This window comes from Vidua macroura, chromosome 6, assembly GCF_024509145.1.
Source record: "Vidua macroura isolate BioBank_ID:100142 chromosome 6, ASM2450914v1, whole genome shotgun sequence".
NCBI lineage: Eukaryota > Metazoa > Chordata > Aves > Passeriformes > Viduidae > Vidua > Vidua macroura.
In genome coordinates, this window is record NC_071576.1 from 62,175,742 (window position 1) to 62,193,595 (window position 17,854).

The 17,854-nt window shown below is 42.9% G+C and overlaps 1 protein-coding gene across 2 annotated transcripts; it reads right to left on the reverse strand.

Annotated features, from left to right (window-relative positions):
• Window positions 1-829: 829 nt before the first annotated feature.
• ARL14EP (ADP ribosylation factor like GTPase 14 effector protein) lies at window positions 830-6,992 on the reverse strand. 2 transcript variants are annotated; one of them, XM_053979741.1, is made up of 5 exons: window positions 6,612-6,992; window positions 6,400-6,491; window positions 4,276-4,781; window positions 3,273-3,400; window positions 830-2,322 (listed from the first exon to the last, which is right to left on the reverse strand). In XM_053979741.1, the coding sequence occupies exons 3-5, from the start codon at window positions 4,696-4,698 to the stop codon at window positions 2,094-2,096; spliced, it is 780 nt and encodes a 259-aa protein (XP_053835716.1). In that variant the 5' UTR covers window positions 4,699-4,781; window positions 6,400-6,491; window positions 6,612-6,992; the 3' UTR covers window positions 830-2,093. The 2 variants fall into 2 exon arrangements, with proteins under 2 accessions (XP_053835716.1, XP_053835715.1); XM_053979740.1 differs by lacking the exon at window positions 6,400-6,491.
• Between the last annotated feature and the right edge of the window lie 10,862 nt (window positions 6,993-17,854).

The window sequence follows — 17,854 nt, forward strand, 5'->3', positions numbered from 1 at the left end:
TTGAAATAATGTCCTGTTTAACAGGCTTAGGTGAGGAATTCTGGCAGATGGGGAAGTACACGTGCTGCTGGGAGTCACATGCTCAGTCACTTTAGATGATGACAAAATAGTTTGTGTGGCATTTATAAAAACAGCAAAAAGAGAAATTCGTGCTGTAAGCAGGTTAAATCTAGCAAGATGGTAAAGTCTGACTTGTAACAATGTTTTTTTAAGAGAAAAACGGTTGTGAAGCATATAGAACTGTATAAAAACATGCTGAACTTAGTGACACACTACAGCCTAGGCATGTTAAGGAAATGCAGCTAAATGGAAATGTCCTAAATATGTTAGGAGAACATGTGAACAGCCAACACCAAAAGGACATCTTTTCACCAGACAAAAAAAACTTAAACCCTAAGTGTCCTTAGGGACAGTACTCACTATTTGTATTTTTAGGAAACAAGTGTTTTATTTGGGAAAGTAATCACTGCTGGTGCAGCTGTAAAATGAGAGGCTGAATGTACTAACTTTGCACAGACTTAATGGAGATGGAGCAATGCTGTTCTAATAAAGAGATGCTCTGGGCAACTCAAGTTACTGGTAGTTAGTGAATACAAGGACCTGAAGGGGTTACACTCATCACACACATGGAAGCCTGTTAAGTTTTTATTAACAATGGGCACTGCCAACTCTGGTCTAATTAAAACAACATAATAAACACATGTAAATGACATGACTCAAACAGCTTTTCCCCTCTCACTCTCCTGTTTGAATTTGCTTAAGAGATGAAACAGCGAGAGACACCCACTGCAACACCTGCCAATGCTCTGACCAAAAAAAAAGAGTCTGATTATTTTTATAACAGATTTAATAAAAATGTAGCATCTCAGTGCTTATACTCCAGCAGGACCAGCAGATGTCAGCAGAACTCAAAGCATAACTTTGGATTTTGGCACAGCAACATTCATGACACTTATCAGAACAGAAAAAGTTCTGCTGAGCACATTGCAAAATTATACAACTTTACCAAGTAAGTCTGCAAGAACTTAACAGTGTTATTGAAAAAAATCTGACCTAACAAACATGCAGATCTTCCAAGTCATCAAAGAATAGGAAATTTATACAAAACACAACAAGAATACAAAGAATAAAAATGTTACTAACACTTAATTTATAGAATCTTTTCAGTAATTTTTGTTATAGTGTAAAAGTTTAATATTATGAAGACAGATAATGTATCAACCAAAGATGCTTTCCATTCATCTGGGTTTTTTTTGGTAACAGTCTAGAATATCCTGGCTTGGAAACAGAAACTCATTTCAGCTGCATATAAACCTTAAAAATCAGTAAAGAGAAAGAAACTGGGAGAGGGCTGTTGGAAGTACTGGTTCAGTCCAATTACAGACTGGTAACAGACCAAAATCAAAACAATTTTGTTCTACAGAAACCACAATAATAAGTAATACTTTAATACATTGCTTTGACAGTTTAATTTTTATATTTTAATATGAATTAATATGAATTCATAACAATAACCTGACCTCAAATCCTACTAATTTGGATGAGACCTGAACAGCTAAATGCTTTTGACTCCTTTATAAGTGAACAGGATTGGATTTATCAGGTGTAGCTTCAATACTCTATAGAAGACACAGTATTCACTATTAATACTAGAGAGTTCTATTAACACTGCATGTAAATTCATTGAGAACTTTGACAGCATTTCACACAAAACAGATTAAAACCCATGAGATCCTGAAACTGAGAAGGAGAAATGAGGAATACACGGAGATGGTACATCCTATAAAACAGTGACTGAAAGAACAGTGAGTGGCTCAGGATAGAGCACATTAGAATTCAGCACCCTGTACTTGAATACAGCTGTTCAGTGAGATCCTACCTGCATGGCTAACAGGCCTGATTGCAGTGCAGAGCTCAAGTGTGAAAAGACAGCACTATGGCTATGTCCACAACCACTCTGAAAACGACTGTGAAAGCGAGCACATCCATCACGTGGCTCCCGACAAGCAGCTTCCATTAAACCAAACGCTGCATGTGCAGTGTTTAACCAAAGCCTGGCCCACCCATCCAGGGTGGAATAGTGCACATGCCCCCTAGCCAACGTGCTTGTTCTTAATGATCTCCCCTCCCTCGATCTCGATCTGCTCGTAGAGCCACTTGCGGTCGCAGCGGCACTCGGTGCCGCACTTGTTGGAGCCGCACTTGGGGCAGGCGTAGAAGCAGCCCAGGCAATCTTCATCCAGGCAGTCACACAGGTCCATCCCGCTGTAGAGCAGCAGCCCCTGGCTGTCGTACACCTTACTCTTGGCTGGGATAACTTGCCTGTACAATGGAAAGCAAGCAGGTATTTTCCGTGTTAAAATCCGCTTGTTACCGATGCCCAGGTGCTGGAATTTTCTAGGCAGGAAGGAAAAAAGGAACTTCTCGGAAAGGAAGTTTTCCTTTCATCTTTAACATGTGTTTTTTTTCACAGAGGTGTGTACAGCTTTCCAGTGGCTAAAAGCTTTGCATCACTTCTGTGAACGCCTCCAGTGCAAAGCCAGGACAGGAGGGCAGTTTGCTTTCTTCAGGTGCTCACTTTAACGCTGTTCATTTCAAAGATATACATCTCTTACTGCATTTGGTAACATTTGTCAGTCCTAACTGTATCTCCACTCTGTGCCCAAACTCTGTCTCTTCTGCTGAGGCAGAGGGAAGGATGTGTAGCTGGTGAGCAGCACATTTAGTGCCTGTTTCTGTCTGGCACAGTTACACTTAATGTGATACAATGCATTAATGTGACATTTCTTGCATATTTTGACAAATAGAAAATGTCTTTTTTTTTTTTTATCAGTCAAATTAGAAGGTTGTAACTTATTCAATTTGGATATTGACTTTGTTTTACAAAAGGAAGGTTAAAGTCCTAACTTGCACACTTTTGTTTACCAAGTGTAACTACTGAGTTTACAGAAGGATGATGACCAATGTTTTCAGTGTAGCCTACTTGATCTTACAGTATTCAAATTTATCTTATTATCAGGATTTTATTTTATGCATGTATTAATAGCTACATCTGTGGTCTGTGTAGTATTGTGCCTGACAAACACCTTTTTGTGTTTGCCTGAAATATGAACTGTAAGCTAACATTTTATCTTCTCTTTTATTGATCTTCAGCATCCCTAAAATGAAGAACCCAATTCATACACACACAAACATCCACATAGATAATGGCTGACCATCGAGGCTATTTCATTTTCAAATGAAAGTTAATGTAAGTACAACTAACAAATTACCTGTCTGAATTAAACACTGAGATTTTTGTTTGCCTTCTTTTTTCCCTTTTACTGGTCTCTGGAGTGAACTCAGTCTGTCGTCCTGGGTTAGCAAACTGGAGAGACTTTAAAGCCTTGGCTGTACGCCCCTGAAAGAAGAGAAAATGTCACTTAATTATAAATACAAATTAAAAAAAAAAATATCCAGTCAAGGATATTGTAATAACCTAGATGAATTATTGACCTACGATTCTATGACTTCCCAGGAGAAACAACTTAAAATCTTTATGCTGGAGAACTATTCCTGTACCTGACCCCAGCAACACAAGCTTTGTAGCAGCAGTTTTAATCAATGCTTTCAAATCATCCTCCTAATCACACTGACATATAACTGGAAAACACAGCAGGGGAACAGCTCTGAGGGTGCAACTCCTCTTTGCTCAGGGTGCACACAGCAAGCTCTTGCTGTTTGGGCTCCCTGTGCACAGCCTGAACACTGCACCCAGCAAGGCAGCAGCCACAGCGCAGGCTCAGCACCTGGAGACCTGTCCTCCCACGCCTTCACCAGCGCCCCGACCAAATGCCACGGCCTTCACAGCCCAGACACCACCACAGGAGAACACTTAATGCCCCTCAAAGCGGGCTCATTTCCTAATGAACTGCACGAGAAACACCTTTTGTTGCTTTTAACTGAAGAGACATCTTTGGAGGCAACTTCTGCAGTGCTCGGTTTCAAGCACAGGACTTTGTTGTTTTGCAAGGCTTGAATAACAGCTTAAAATACCAGCAGCAGCCTGGTATTTACATGAATTTATAAGCAGACACAATTCTCCAAAACTTAGAGGCCGTATTATTCAATTAGAGAAGATCTTTAAGGTCCTCCAAACAAAGGTTTAAATACAGTAAACTCCTGCACGTCGAAAAGACTACATCCTTTCTTATTTCTATGAGAGAAAAATTTGATTTCTTGATCTAATAGCTTGCAGAGTACAGAGGGGATGGGAAAGCTGATCCATGTACATACATCTGGATCCAGCCTTCTCCTTTGTCGCTCCTCAGGTTCCACATCCACGCTCCCATTTATTATCTGCATACATTTGGGACAAAGCTTCCAACCAGGAACAAACTGCCTCCCAAACTTGGCACTGAGAAAAGCCGCATCGTCTAAGTCGATGGCTCGCAGGTTTTTCTTCGACAGCTTTCTGTGGATGTTAAAGGGATCACAACAGGATTTTTGTAAGTCTTCAAACCGTTCAATGTAAATTTTGGCATGGTGGAGGCAGATTGTGTTGCCCTCTGACAGGGTTATCCCAGTCCTCAGCTGAAGCAGCAGGAGGTCAGATGAAGAGATGTCTTGTTTGGTCTTGAAGCCAGTGTGACGGGTGTAATAGGTCTTATGGCATTCGTTGGTCGCTTGGAGCTGAACTCCAACTGAACAAGGATTCATTTCACTTTATCAGAACAACTTCTCTCATTTGTTTTGCCCAAAATAAATCTTTGAAGCCTTCAGGAGTTTCTGTGAAGATCACCCTAGAGAAAGCATTAAAATCCATCAGACTTGCAATGCAAACTTTTATCCATAAGCCTGACATACTGGATTTAAGTAATTTAAAAAACATGTAAAGAAATGATAGCTTTCTAGTCCAGATAAAATAAAAAGATACTAAATTTATTCTGGAATCAAACCATGCATTTTCTATTCCTTTCAGAGGCTTTTTTTTTTGGCTAAAATAAGTATCTATTCAAAATGTTTAATAGCATGAATGTCTCAAAAGCAATCTGGGAGCAAGGTATAAGGTGGATGAACTGTTCACACAGCAGCCTGCTCTGGTCACTGGTTTTCCTGGGGATGCCCTCTCTTGGGACAATCCCTGCCAGCCAAGACCTGACTGCCCACAGAAAGGGACTGCTGATGGATACACAACTCACCCATCCTGTTTCCAAGGAGCTTCTAAAGGGGAGAAAAAAGCTGCAGAAGGTGGGCTGCACAGGCTGGCTGGTGTCAGTCAGCAATCCCCACCCAGCAGCATCAACCCGAGCCTTTGCAAGCACCAGGCTGGGCTATGCACCGAGGCTGGCAGCCCCAGGTGTGTGCATTTCTGGGGTCATGTGCCCTTTGTGTGCAGCCCTCTGTTGGGCAGTTATTTCACAGTTATACACTAATACCAAACCAAATTCCCAAATGCCAAGTGAGCCACTGCAGACTGATGCTGGAGCCCTGGCTGCTGAGAATCCCAGGTTTTCTGTGCTGCCAGGCACTGACCCCCAAGAGAACTCTGCATTGACCTGAGGCCGTGGAGAAGCTTCCAGAATGGAATGACAGAACTGGGATTGTGGGGGTGGAGTATGGATAGTGGTGTGGTTTGAATCACACGGTGAAAAACTTAGATTTTAAGGTTTTAGAATATAGTAATATATATAAGACAAGATGTAGGTGGGTGGCTGGTCCTTCTTCTTCACCTTCTTCTCCATGGGTTTGGGTGGTTTTGTGTAATTGGATTAAAAAGCCCACATTGCATGATTGGTTATTGGGTTAAAAGTAAAAACAATTTAGGTCTCACACCCTGTTTGTTGCTAGCCCAGTGCTGGCCCTAACACACCACAGCCTGAGCCCATCTTGCACTCTATTTTCACCACAACATAAAAAAACAAACTTCTACAAAAAGGAAGGAGTCACTTGCTCTCAAATCCTCCAAAAACCTCAATTACAACGAGCGTTGCTTAACTGGGAGGTTTATGTTCACCTACACCCTATTCTGCAGAGGCAAAACCCAGACAAATGGAAAAGCAGGGTACTGGTTGTGTCTGGGAGGGAGTCAAATTCTTCACAGTGGCTGGTGTGTGAACGACTTTTTTAATCATTTTTAAAAGACCACCTATCAAACTTCACCATCTTAGTGAGCCAGCTCTAATGACAATCTTTTTTTTTTGTTAGCTGCACAAAGTTTGTGTTTTAAGCCAAGGTAACTGGAGCTGTTAATGAGCAAAGTTCACTGCAGCTGAGTTAACATTTTACCAGCGTTTAGGCAACAGCAAGTAACTTTACTCAAAGAAGTCTGTTCCATCAAGCCTGCTTCAAGTGCTAATGTGCATTTTTGACTGATTCCTGCTGTGTGACGTGGGGTTTGTGTGCATGGCCGAAACTCACCACGTCAATACACAAGCGATAGTCTGAATTTTCAAAATTTGCACATGGATTGTACGTCAGGACTCTTCTTATTGAGAGACCTAATTTGTCTTCTATGGGGGGAAAAAAAACCCCAAATAATTATTACACCGTCAGGTATCCGTTCTGCCCGCTGACTATGCTATGTGATATGCCCTGTATGAAACCGCAGAAAAACACAGCGCGTCTGTCACCTCGCTTTGTTCGAATGGCACTGCTGCCGACGGAACTCAGCGATCGCTTAATCCGCAGCAATTCTCGCCGGAAGCTTCGGCGCTTTTCCTCTGCCCGTGGCCGGAGCGCGCGGCTGCTTCTCCTGCGGGAGAAGGCTTTTTGTCTTTCCTCGGCGGAAAGAGCCAAGGAGTGCCCGGGGCCTGCCGGTGTGTGCCCCCGCGCGATGGGAGCCCGAGCTCCGGGAGGGGCGGCGCGGCTGAACACCGGCACGGAGGAACCGGGCCCGCACTGCCGCACGGCCGGCCCGGGCACACCAAGGCCCGGCCCTTCCGCTGCCTTCCGCCCGCCGGGCCGCCCCGGTACCTGCCCGCGGTGCGTGTGCCGCCGTGCGGGCCGGGTGCCGCTACCCGCCCGTGGGCTCGCTCGCTGCGCGCTGCCCCGGCGGCCGGCGGCCATCAACGGCGCCTCAGCGCAGAGCCGCGCGGCCGCGGGAGCGGCGCTTCCGGCCCGCCGGCGGCGACGGCGACGCCTGGCGGCGCGGAGGGCCGGCCCCGGCCTGAGGGGCCCGGCGCTTCCCGGTGTTTCCTGGCGCTTCCCGGTGTTTCCGGGCGTTTCCCGGTGTTTCCCGGTGTTTTCTGGCGCTTCCCGGCGCTTCCCGGCCTTTCCCGGTGTTTCCCGGGGCCGGTGCAGAGCGGAGGGCCGCGGCCTGCTGCAGGCTCCGCCGGGCTGCAGAGCGGCGGCGGCGCGGCTGAGGGCGGCCGGCACTGACCGGGCCCGGGGCCGGGCCGGGGCTCGGGAGTGCCCTGTGTTATCCCGGGAATACCCTGTGCTGTACTGGGAATACCCTGTGCTGTACCGGGAGTGCCCTGTGTTATCCCGGGTGTGCCCTGTGCTGTACTGGGAATACCCTGTGCTGTACCGGGAGTGCCCTGTGTTATCCCGGGAATACCCTGTGCTGCACCAGGAATACCCTGTGTTATCCCGGGAATACCCTGTGCTGTACCGGGAATACCCCGTGCTATGCTGGAATACCCTGTCCTATCCCGGGAGTGCCCCGTTGTCGCCCTGATTATCAAGAGTTTTCTAAAGCCTTCTGAGTTTACATTCTTGTAGAGAACTTTCCCACACAACTTTCTGTAAACAACCTGTTGTTTTGCATTCTTTCACAGAGGAGGAGAAATTTGATGTACAGGTGGTTTGTCCAGTGTCGTTGGAGAGGTGGCACGTTCACCCTCCAATCCACTGGCGCCTTTTGAGAACTATAAGAGATTGGAGTCAGAGGAAATAAATGAGTCTCTTCATCGTGAGCAAGGCTGTGCTGCGTCGTTTTTGCTTGTGTCATCTGGTGACACCCCGTGTTATCCTGGAATACCCCATGTTATCCTGGAATACCCCGTGTTATCCTGGAATACCCCGTGTTATCCTGGAATACCCTGTGCTATCCTGGAATACCCTGTGCTGTCCCAGGAGTGCCCTGTCCATCCCCCAGGTCCCTCACTCTTGTCTTTCACACCTCACCCTGACCCCGAAATCAGTGCTCACCAAAACTGTGCTGTGTTTTGAAATAAAACAAATCAAATCAAATTTAATTTGATTTAAATCTCAAATCTGTCCCTTCATTTAGGGGAAAAATCCCAACACGGCCTTTTGGCCACCAGGATGTCTCTCAAAAATCTGTCACTCTTTTTTGGCCACCAGGATGTCTCTCCAAAGCCTGTCACTCTTTTTTGGCCACCAGGATGTCTCTCCAAAGCTTGCCACTCTTTTTGGTCGTTTGGGTTTGGGTTTTTTTTTTTTTTTTGGTTGATTGGCTTTTTAAAATAAATTCTATTGTTCAAGAGGTGCCTGTGTGGTGTGGTGGTTTTGGGGTTGTGCTGGGATGATCTTGAAGGTCTTTTCCATCCTTCAGGACAGTAATGGATTTATCAGGGAGGAGGTATGAAATTTTGACCTGCCTTCATTTGGTCCACGTCTAAATAGTGACAGCACACCCCAATTATTCTTGGAGTTTTAAGTTTTTTAGGGCAAAGTTAGTTCTAGAGTTCAAAGTTCAGTTTTAGAACAAACAGAACACAGTTGCCCTAATAAGGACCTTGAATTTCTAATTTCTTGGTTTCAAATGATGATGGTGCTAGTGGTACCTAAAATAAAGCCTCAATTTACCTCTTAATGCCCATACGAAGTTTTTGTTGGTTTGACTAAGTCATTGCTATCTGGCTTTCCAACAGATCTCCAGTGGATGCCAACAGTAAAGAAGGGCAAACACAGAAAGGCATGGCAAGAACCTAAAAAAAAAAAAAAAAAGGATTTAGCCATAGAAGCTGGTGATAGTAACAGAACAGTGAGGTCTGTGGGGTTTCACACAGCTGTGCTGACACCCAGTTCTGAGCAAATCACTGGGGACTGAGGTGGGGCAGCAGTTTGGGTAACACAAGCTCAGCTTTATTTACCCATAAATATTTGGGTATAGAGCTAGGTGCTCTCTGGAGACCTAGCAGTAGTTTTTTATCACTCTGGTATATCTTTTCTATGGTTTTATATTTAAGAAAATGAAGTACTGAAGCCAGCTGGGCACATGGAATAGAAACATCCCAAAAGACACAAAGCAGCTAAGTGGCTTTTGTTTGGTTTTTTTTTTTTTTTAAAGTCTGTTATTTACAGTAGCCTTTGTCAGTACTAAGAAAGAGATTAGGGAGAGGGGATTTTCATATAGAAATATGACTGACATTGCCTTTAGAATGCAAGTCTATAAATGGGGATATCTTTTCACCTAACTTTTTGAACAGTCTTCAGTGAACTTTTTGAGTTTTGAAAAATTGGTGGGATCGTGATGTGAAAATGGTTAAAAGCCTGTGGAGAAATCATTTTATCCCTGCTCCAGGAGATACCCGGGGTTCTAAAGCATGGGAAGCTTTAATATGTGGGAGTAACAACATGTAGGATGTGCCATTTGCTGTTTCTCCATCTGACCACTAAAGAAAACCATTTTAAATTCCATATGTGAAGTCATGCAGTGGCTCAGTGATGACAGAGAGACTGTGAAGTGCTATCATTCAAGAAGGCCTCAGTAAGGCTGCTTCTGCTGACTTGTGTGGCTTAGGATGAAATATGTGGAGTTAATGAAGGGGAATAATTCATGAGAGGAGATACTCGAGATCCAGGTTGCGACATCAATTTGTATTACATAAATACAGGAAGGGCAGTGAGGTGTGTTCACTTTTTCACTGTTAGTGTCAGTGTGTGAGGCTGACTGTGTCGGGCTGGTTTCAGGTTGTTTGGGAATTAGCTTGTGACAAATGTGCCAGCCATGGGTTTAGACTGGTTTTGGTTGATCACAGTAGATTTCCCCTGTGTAAATGGAATGGTGCCTTAACGAGGGAGAGCTTTGGGATTTAGAGTAAAAGGATTCTAGATAAGGATGAAGGGGAATTGGAACAGGAGCTGGACTGGGTGTGGTGGAAATATTCTCATGTATTCTGGTGCACAGTTTATGGTGATTGGCAGTGGGGTTGTGGCCCAGCCTCATCCCTAATGGGTGCAGCTGTGCAGGACAGGTGAATACAATTGAAGGTAAGGAGCCATGGAGTGCCCAGGTGTGCTGAATAACCACACAGGGAGCAGAGGCACACAGGTGCAGTGCATCAGCAGGAGGGGATAAAAGGTTGGGCTGCAAAAACAAAAAGATCAGCCACTTGCAGCCTCCTGGAGTGCCCTGGTGTTGCTCTGTGTGGGTTGGAGCTTTCTGCAATTGCATGGAGATGCTCTGGGGATCGTGGCCACCTCAATTGACCTGTGCTGCCACAGGTAGGAATTTAAACTTGTGTCTCTGGCAATGCAGGTTGACTCCACATGTTGTTTTCACTCATGAGGGCATCTGAAATAAGAAATATGTGTCACAAGGTAATTTTTAATGGATTTTGTGTCAAACAGTAGCAGAAGTCCTACTCTCTCCAGTTTGTGTCTCCTCACTAAGTCAGTGATTCACGTGTCCCTCATGTGTAAAAACTGAGTAAAGCAATATTGGCATACATCATTGCTTCAGAGTTGCTGTGGTTTTCCACTGCCCTCGTTTCCAGAGCTTAAAGCAGAGACAGATTTGTTGCTGACCTGCAAAAAACTTTGTGATGGAAGAAAGGTGTTTGTAACTGCATTCAATATAGTATAAATTCCAGGTAGCTCACCTCAAATTTCAAAGGTAATCAAGCAATAATTTTTCATCGCTTTACCTGTCATTTGAACATTGTTCAGCATTACTTTCAGATCTTACACCTTATCCAAAAAAACCTCCCAGAGATTCTGTTCACCTATCTGATATCCAGTTAGTCTGGTCTAGAAATCAGCAAAGTACTGGCAAGTGTCAGAGATTTAATTGCTTTTTCAGTCTAAGCAAGTTTGAGGATGCTGTTAAATTGTTTTTTATTAAAATGTGATAGGCTAAGGTATTCTGCTAGTATAGAATCACTATCTCATGAAGTGGTTTTTTTTTTTTCCTGAACTTTAGTGTCAAATGGAGATAAAATGTCCATATTATATTTGGCATATTTGATAAAAAAAACCCCACTGAATATAATTGTGGTTATATATTTTTGCTACCACCAGGGATCCTATTACTTTTCTTCAAGGCAAACATTTCTGTCTAGCTCCTACAAAATGTGCTGGAACACCAAGTAGGCATAGATGTCTGCTTTCATTTTCTCTATGATTTTCTTATATATCTGCTCTTTTAAAAGCATGAAGCCAGAGCTATAGAGAGCAATTGTTGCAGGGGAAAAGGCAGAAAAAAGCTGATGGTTTTGGTAGGGAGCATTTAGACATAAATGGAAAAAGGAAACTAAGTAGCCTAGGTGAGCTTTTCCTTGTGGCAAATGTGATGCCAAGTGCTGTGGTTTATCTAAAAGTCATCAAGTAATGTTGGAAACAGAACTGTTTATTTCACACCAAATCTTTAAGTCATGGAAAGTCTGGGTAGCACCATAAAACTAATTTAAAAAAATCTTAAAAATTACCTTGGCATATTTTGTAGCATGATAATAAGTTCTATTTTGTTAGTATGGATATAATAGCATGCATGTACTGGCTTAAATTGCTCTTTGGCCTAGTTGTTCTGGTTTTTTATTTAATTTGGCAATGTTGTAAAGACTTCTGACTATTGAAAAAGTTCACATTTACGTTTTGGCACACAACTGTTGAATATGTGAGTTTGTATTATGTGGCGTTTTTGGGGTATCTAGAAATAACAGAAATTCTGTCGGCTGAAAAAAATTAAAATCCCCCTCAACGCTTTGATTATTGCTGTCTCACGAAGAGAATCCTCTACTTTACTGGCATTGACCTTGGGATGCCTCTTTGGGAATCTTCTGCCCTTTCCAGGCTGATTTTGTGTCAGTCCTTATAGATTTATGGCCTGGCACATTCTCTGCTCAGTGAGATCTTTGTGTTGAGGAGGGTTTTGGCTGCTGCTTCCAGCCTGCTCCTCTTGTCTGAGCAGCTTCCCAGATGCTGCAGCATCACCCTGGTGCTGTTCTGTGTTCTCTGCTTTGGGGCTGAAGGGAATGTGCTCAAACTTGGATGTCAGCTGTCCTTTGCAGTTGGTGCAGCCACTCTCTGCCAGTTTGGATCTCATCTGGGACACAATCCCAGTGTTTGGGAGTTTCCTTTCGCCGTCTTGAAAGGTATTGGATTTATTTCTGATTCAAAAAGCAGGGCCATTACTAAAAGCAATCTCATTCAGGCTCCTTCTAGTCACTTCCAGAGCAACTGATCCTTGCACAGACCTGAGACAGTCAATGCTTACTCACTGGTAACAGGTTAGGGAGCTCTAGGAATTTAGGATTTGTCCTTTCCTGAGAAAAATGCCCTCTCTGTGCTTGGCATGATGGAAAATGAAGGTTGTTAATCTGAGAGCTGGTGAAGACTCAAATAGGGGAAACTACTTTTTTTTTTTTTTGAATTGGTGCGTGCTGAATCATTTGTCTGGGTGTTACTTCTCCCCAGGGCACCCTGATGTCCCAGGGAGCAGAGAGGTCATGAATAAATCATCTGTGAGTGAACTTTGTCAGCGTGAGTGTGGGTTTATGGATCACGCAGCACTCCAGGAAGCCTTTCAGCATTTTTGCCTGTTAAACAGTAGGGCTTGATTCATGGTTACTCAGCATTTCTTTTATGCTGTTTGCCTTCAATTAAGCTGCCTTAATTGAACACCAAAGCTGAGAAGAAACAACAGATCAGCATTTAGGTCAAGAATTGTCTGTTCTGTAGCTGCCACCAGCCAGTGCAAAGCACTCTAGTTAAGCCCTAATTTTGGGAAACCCATCCAACAAAATAGCTAGCAGTGATTATTTGCCATTTTCTGGAAACTCTCGTGTATGGTATTGTCTGTAAAGGGCGAAATTTTCCTGTGATATTTTTATTCAAGGAAAACATTTACTCTGTTGACATGGCTATACCGGCATAACACTGCTACTATGGGTAGCTGGTGCATACTTTATTTAAAAAGGATATTTTCCAGGACAAATCACGTCTATCTCAACCACCAGATGGTTATCTCATTGGGAAGGTCCTAAGCAATATTACTTGGAGAAGTTGAATGGCTTGCTGAAATCCTGAGGCAGACCAGAGTAAGAAAACACCTCACAATCCTCAGCGTAGGCTTGAGGTCTCCTGTGCAAGGCTTGGTTCTTGCAGTTGTGCTGGTGTAGTTCACGTGGGACACATGCTTTAGAATGTTTTACTGCAAGAGGATCTTTGCTTGCTGAGTTTTCTGTTCCTAACACACAGGTTCTACCACGCTTCCCCAGTTCCACCCATGGAACAGCGAGTCCTGAAATGTTTGTGGCAGGGAATGTCACAAACTGACGTTTGGCTATGAAGTGACTTGCACATGTTCTTGTCTTGGTGGTAAAATGGTCACGGCACCTGGGTGTATGCACAAACCAATCAAGGAATGTTTCTGTGAGCTTAGGTGTTTTTTTTTTTTTTTTCAGTCCTCTTCTGCTGCAAGGGTTGGGCTCTGTGAGAAGTTCAGTAACTGTTCTTCAGTTCTGCCGTGCTCTGCTCCGTGACTCACTGTACATCAAAATTTTCTGTCAGCTGTAGCTGTGGGAATTACCATGGTTCCTTGAAATCCTTTTAGAAATAAGACAGTCATCCCATGAAACCTTTACTGAAATCAAGTTTATTTATAGCTTTTCTATTTTTGCATTTGAGAGTGTTTTTTTTTTTTTTTCCTCAAGGCATGGGAGACAGTTACATTGTCCATCAGTTTTATGGCCTTCTGACAAATCACTGACCTAAAACCACACTGTTTGCCCCCTGATTTCATGCCTCATTATGTATTTGGAGAGAAAATGGTCCATTTGTGTGCAATTGATAGGCCTGTTAGCAGCTACCAGCAACTACTGTGAACAGTCCCAGTCTAAACCTAGCAGTTTTTGGCTTGCAGAAATGAATGTAAACCCATCACATTAGGCTGTGCTTTTTAGAAGTATTCAGGCAATCAAATTCTGGATGCTTTATCCTCTGTCATTGTTGTTTTGAAAGAAAATCAGGGAAAGACTCTGACAAATGATGAAAGTCGAGTGTTTCCCACCCCCCATGAAAACCACAGTAGAACCTGTCCAACCTGAGCCCACTTTGTGGCTGTACTTTGGATTATCAAACCAAACCCAGGCTAGTGCTCATTGTGCTTGAACTAAGCAGTGTATGAGTCACTCTACAATTTATCTGGTGTTGCACAGTATATTAGGAGTTGCAGCAACAGTTTTCTTTATAGATTTTATTGAATCCAAGTAACATAAGAGGGCACCTCAGCTTCCAGAGGAAATGAATGTAAGTTAATACTGGCAGGTGTGCAGACAGAAGAAAGTGTAGCTAATCCTAAAGGCGACCTAGAAAAAGTTTCTTACTTTTGACAGCAACTATAAGCTTTGGTTTTTCAAATTAAACCTTTCCATCTTACGCCTTTATTGAGAGCTGAAATACAGGAAAGGTGGAACACGCAATTAAAATTTCTTTGTGGGGGCAGTGACATTGTATACTTGGTTGAGACTTCTTGTTTCTCTGGGGTTTAGTGCCATTCCAGTGCCAGCATGGGGGCTGAGGGGAAGGGGGATGTCCTGTGTGTCCTCTAAGTGTGTCCCCAGAGAGACACACAGGACATCCATGTGTGTTGCCAGGAGCAGCTGGAGCCTGCTCCAGCTCAGCAGTGAGTTGCTTTGAGAGCCCAGGGTGCTTTTTATGCTCTGTCTGAACACCCTCTGGAACATCTTCAAACAGCTTCTTGAGGCAGCTCATACTATCAGCTGGCCTTACTCATTCATGTCATAACCTTCTTCTCTTTCCAGCCAGCCTCAAATGTTCTTTTTAAATTTTTCCCTGGCTAGGTTGAGTGCCAGCTTTGCCATAATGGTGTGCTGTCATTTTATCTGGAATGGTTTTCTCATGTCTGTCTCAGAGGCAGTCACAGCATGTTAGTCTGCTGGTTTGATTCTGACAAAATTCCACAGTAAGATTTCTGATATAAACATTCCCTGTCCTCTAAGAAATCTTTGTTGCTATCATATGTCAAAGGTTTTGTTTCTTGTGTCAGTAATGTGAATTTGCTATGATCCAGAACCACTCTTACAGTGGAAAAATAAATTATTCACCATTTAAATAAATGTTTGTTAGGAAAGCCCATGGTTTCCCTGAACTTTATAGTTAGCAAATGGTTGGGAGTTGTTGTTTCTATTTCTTGCTTTGGATCAGCTCGGTGCAATTCTCAGATAATTGAATTGCTTTGTACATCCTTGTCAGTACCCATTTTTCACTGTCAGGGCACTGTGTTGATTCTCTGTTTATGTAGGACAATCAGTGTTGCTGTGGGACTGAGAATAGAACATTCTTTTAGTCAGTAGCAAGGTATTTAACCTTTTATTTTTTTTTTTTTTTCTTACGTGGTTGAGACTTTTTAAAAATTCATTGAGGTGTTTTTGTAGCTGCTGAGCCATCCAGCCTCCTCCAAATCTGGTTGTGTTAGGAGGCATCACACACTTTTGCATAGCTGATAAAAATGTGCTCAGTGGTGACTGAAATCCCAGAGAAGTCATGGTTTCACCAATATTGATTCTGAAATTTTCTTCAAGCAGTTCTGAAGTGCAAAGAACAGTTCTGTTATTGGGAGTGACACCATTTTATCCAGACTCCAGATGCCCATTCCTTAGCAGGAACAAAAAGATTCCCATTATCTGCTTGTGCAACTGATGTCTAGTTGTCTGGACATGATTTCAGGTTTCCAGCTGTAAGACAATTGCTAACTGCTTTGAACACATCTCCTTGGACTTTTTCAGTTGTTATTTTCCAAGGAGAAACTGCCTTTTTGGCTCACAATTTTAGTGTTTTAATTTTAGTTTTAAAATATTCATAATTGTGTAGTGACACTTATCATTCAGATATTTGAAATGCAGATAATCCTTTCAGAACATGTTTTGTTTTTATGGCTTTATTGCCCTCCAGCTATAGGAGACAAACATTTGGGCCATTTTTCATGTTGAATTCATGTTAGAATTCATTTTAGATACATAAACATACCACTGGAACAGTTCCTTAATTATTCACTTTAATAGACTGTGACCAAAGTGTTGTTTTCATTTCATGTAATTTCCTTTTCTTTTCTGTAATCTCGGTGTTTATGGTGGTTTTTATTGCCTTTTTTTCCCTTTATTTTGAAGCCTATGCATATTTCATCCAGCCTCTTTGCAGTAGAATGCTGTAATGAGAGGAAGAATTCTAAAATTTTAGAGTCTCCATGACTCTTACTCTTGATGATAAACATTCATTCACTATTTATGGATTCTGGAATATTAGGAAATCCTCAGAGAAGTCCTTAGTGTCTCAAAATTCATTGGCTTTGTATAAGTGTCTGATTGTCCAGTTTTGGCAGCCAGGAGCCACACTTATGGTCTGCAACTTGCATGTGTCAAGTGCTGCATAAAAAAAAAAAAAAAAAGAATAAAAAATCACAGCAAACCGAAGAATTGAATTCTTCTGTTAGGAAACCTGTCCACAAAATAGTTCAGCAAATAAATTCTGAGGACGTAGGCTGAGAAGATTTCTCCCCCAAAGGGCTAATTCATATTGTTAATATTTTATAGCCTCTTAGAAATCCTCAGCTGGAATCATTCCAGTTCTGTTATGTATTGATCTGACTGGAGAGGTGTTTTAAATCTGGATTTTTACCTGGATCTTCTCACAGTACAGAGACACTTGAAAGGTCCTGATGTGCAGGCTCATCCTAAGAGCAGTGGCTTTTCAAGCAGGGGACACGGCAGAGAACTTTCAGAATCGTCAGTCTCGGGAGAAATGCTCTCATAAATTAGTGTTTTGTGTATTTATCAGGTTTCTCAGATGGTAAGTGCTTTTTCTCTCACTCTCTGGAGTGGCACAGCACAGTGAAGTGCACAGAAGCATCTGCTTTGTTCTGGGTTTGTTCCCATGAGGTAACTTGTACTCGGCACAGTGGAACATTCTTCTGCTGAAGGAGGGGAAAGCTCATTTTGTGAAGTGAAATATGGTCCCTGTGTGCTGTGCTTGGATCAGGGTGAGTGCTCTGGAGTCAGGTCAGACTTGTATTCAGTGGGTTGTGCACTGGCAGTTTTTTGTTTGTCTGCTTGTTTTGCAACAATGGAAAGCATCAGAAAATAATGGCCAACATATATAAAAAAGCAGAATAAAGATTTTGTGTTGGGGAATGGATTATTTATGATGCCAAGTAGGATGGGTATGAATTGTTTTGACTTGTCTTTACTCTCCAGATAGTACCATGACTAACAGAAAAGAGGCAATGTGCTCTGTTACAGTCATTTGCATGGAAAAATTGTCCAACTATCCAATCCTGTTCAGACTCTTGTCTCCCCAAGCACCAAGTGATGTCTGAATTACCATTTTTCAAGCAGTAGCACAAGCAGGCTGATGCCTGTACAGTGCACCCCTGTGGGACAAGTTCTCGAGCTTTGCAAAATGTTTAGCTCTGAGAAACCAAAGCAGATGTTAGTGCAGGAAGAATTTGTGCCAGAACTTAGTAGGATGAACAGAAGGGGAAAAGGTACCAGAGGAAAACAAAAAGAGAGACAAGGGGGCTGGGAATAGAATAAATGAGGGACCACTGAGGACTGACTGAGAAACTAACTTGGAGATGAACTGGGAATGCAAGTTAGTAAGACCCAGGACTGGGCAAGAAAGGATTGAAGGAGAAAGATTAAAAGAACGAAAAGGGCAGAAGCAAAAT

What these genes read in the sequence shown, in the direction of transcription:
- ARL14EP (XM_053979740.1), bottom strand. Translation starts at nt 4,698, where the DNA reads ATGAATCCTTGTTCAGTTGGAGTTCAGCTCCAAGCGACCAACGAATGC. An exon ending in GGAGAAGGCTGGATCCAGAT is followed by an intron (nt 3,401 to 4,275) that starts GTATGTACATGG and finishes CTCTTCTTTCAG; the next exon opens with GGGCGTACAGCCAAGGCTTT. An exon ending in TCAGTGTTTAATTCAGACAG is followed by an intron (nt 2,323 to 3,272) that starts GTAATTTGTTAG and finishes TCCATTGTACAG; the next exon opens with GCAAGTTATCCCAGCCAAGA.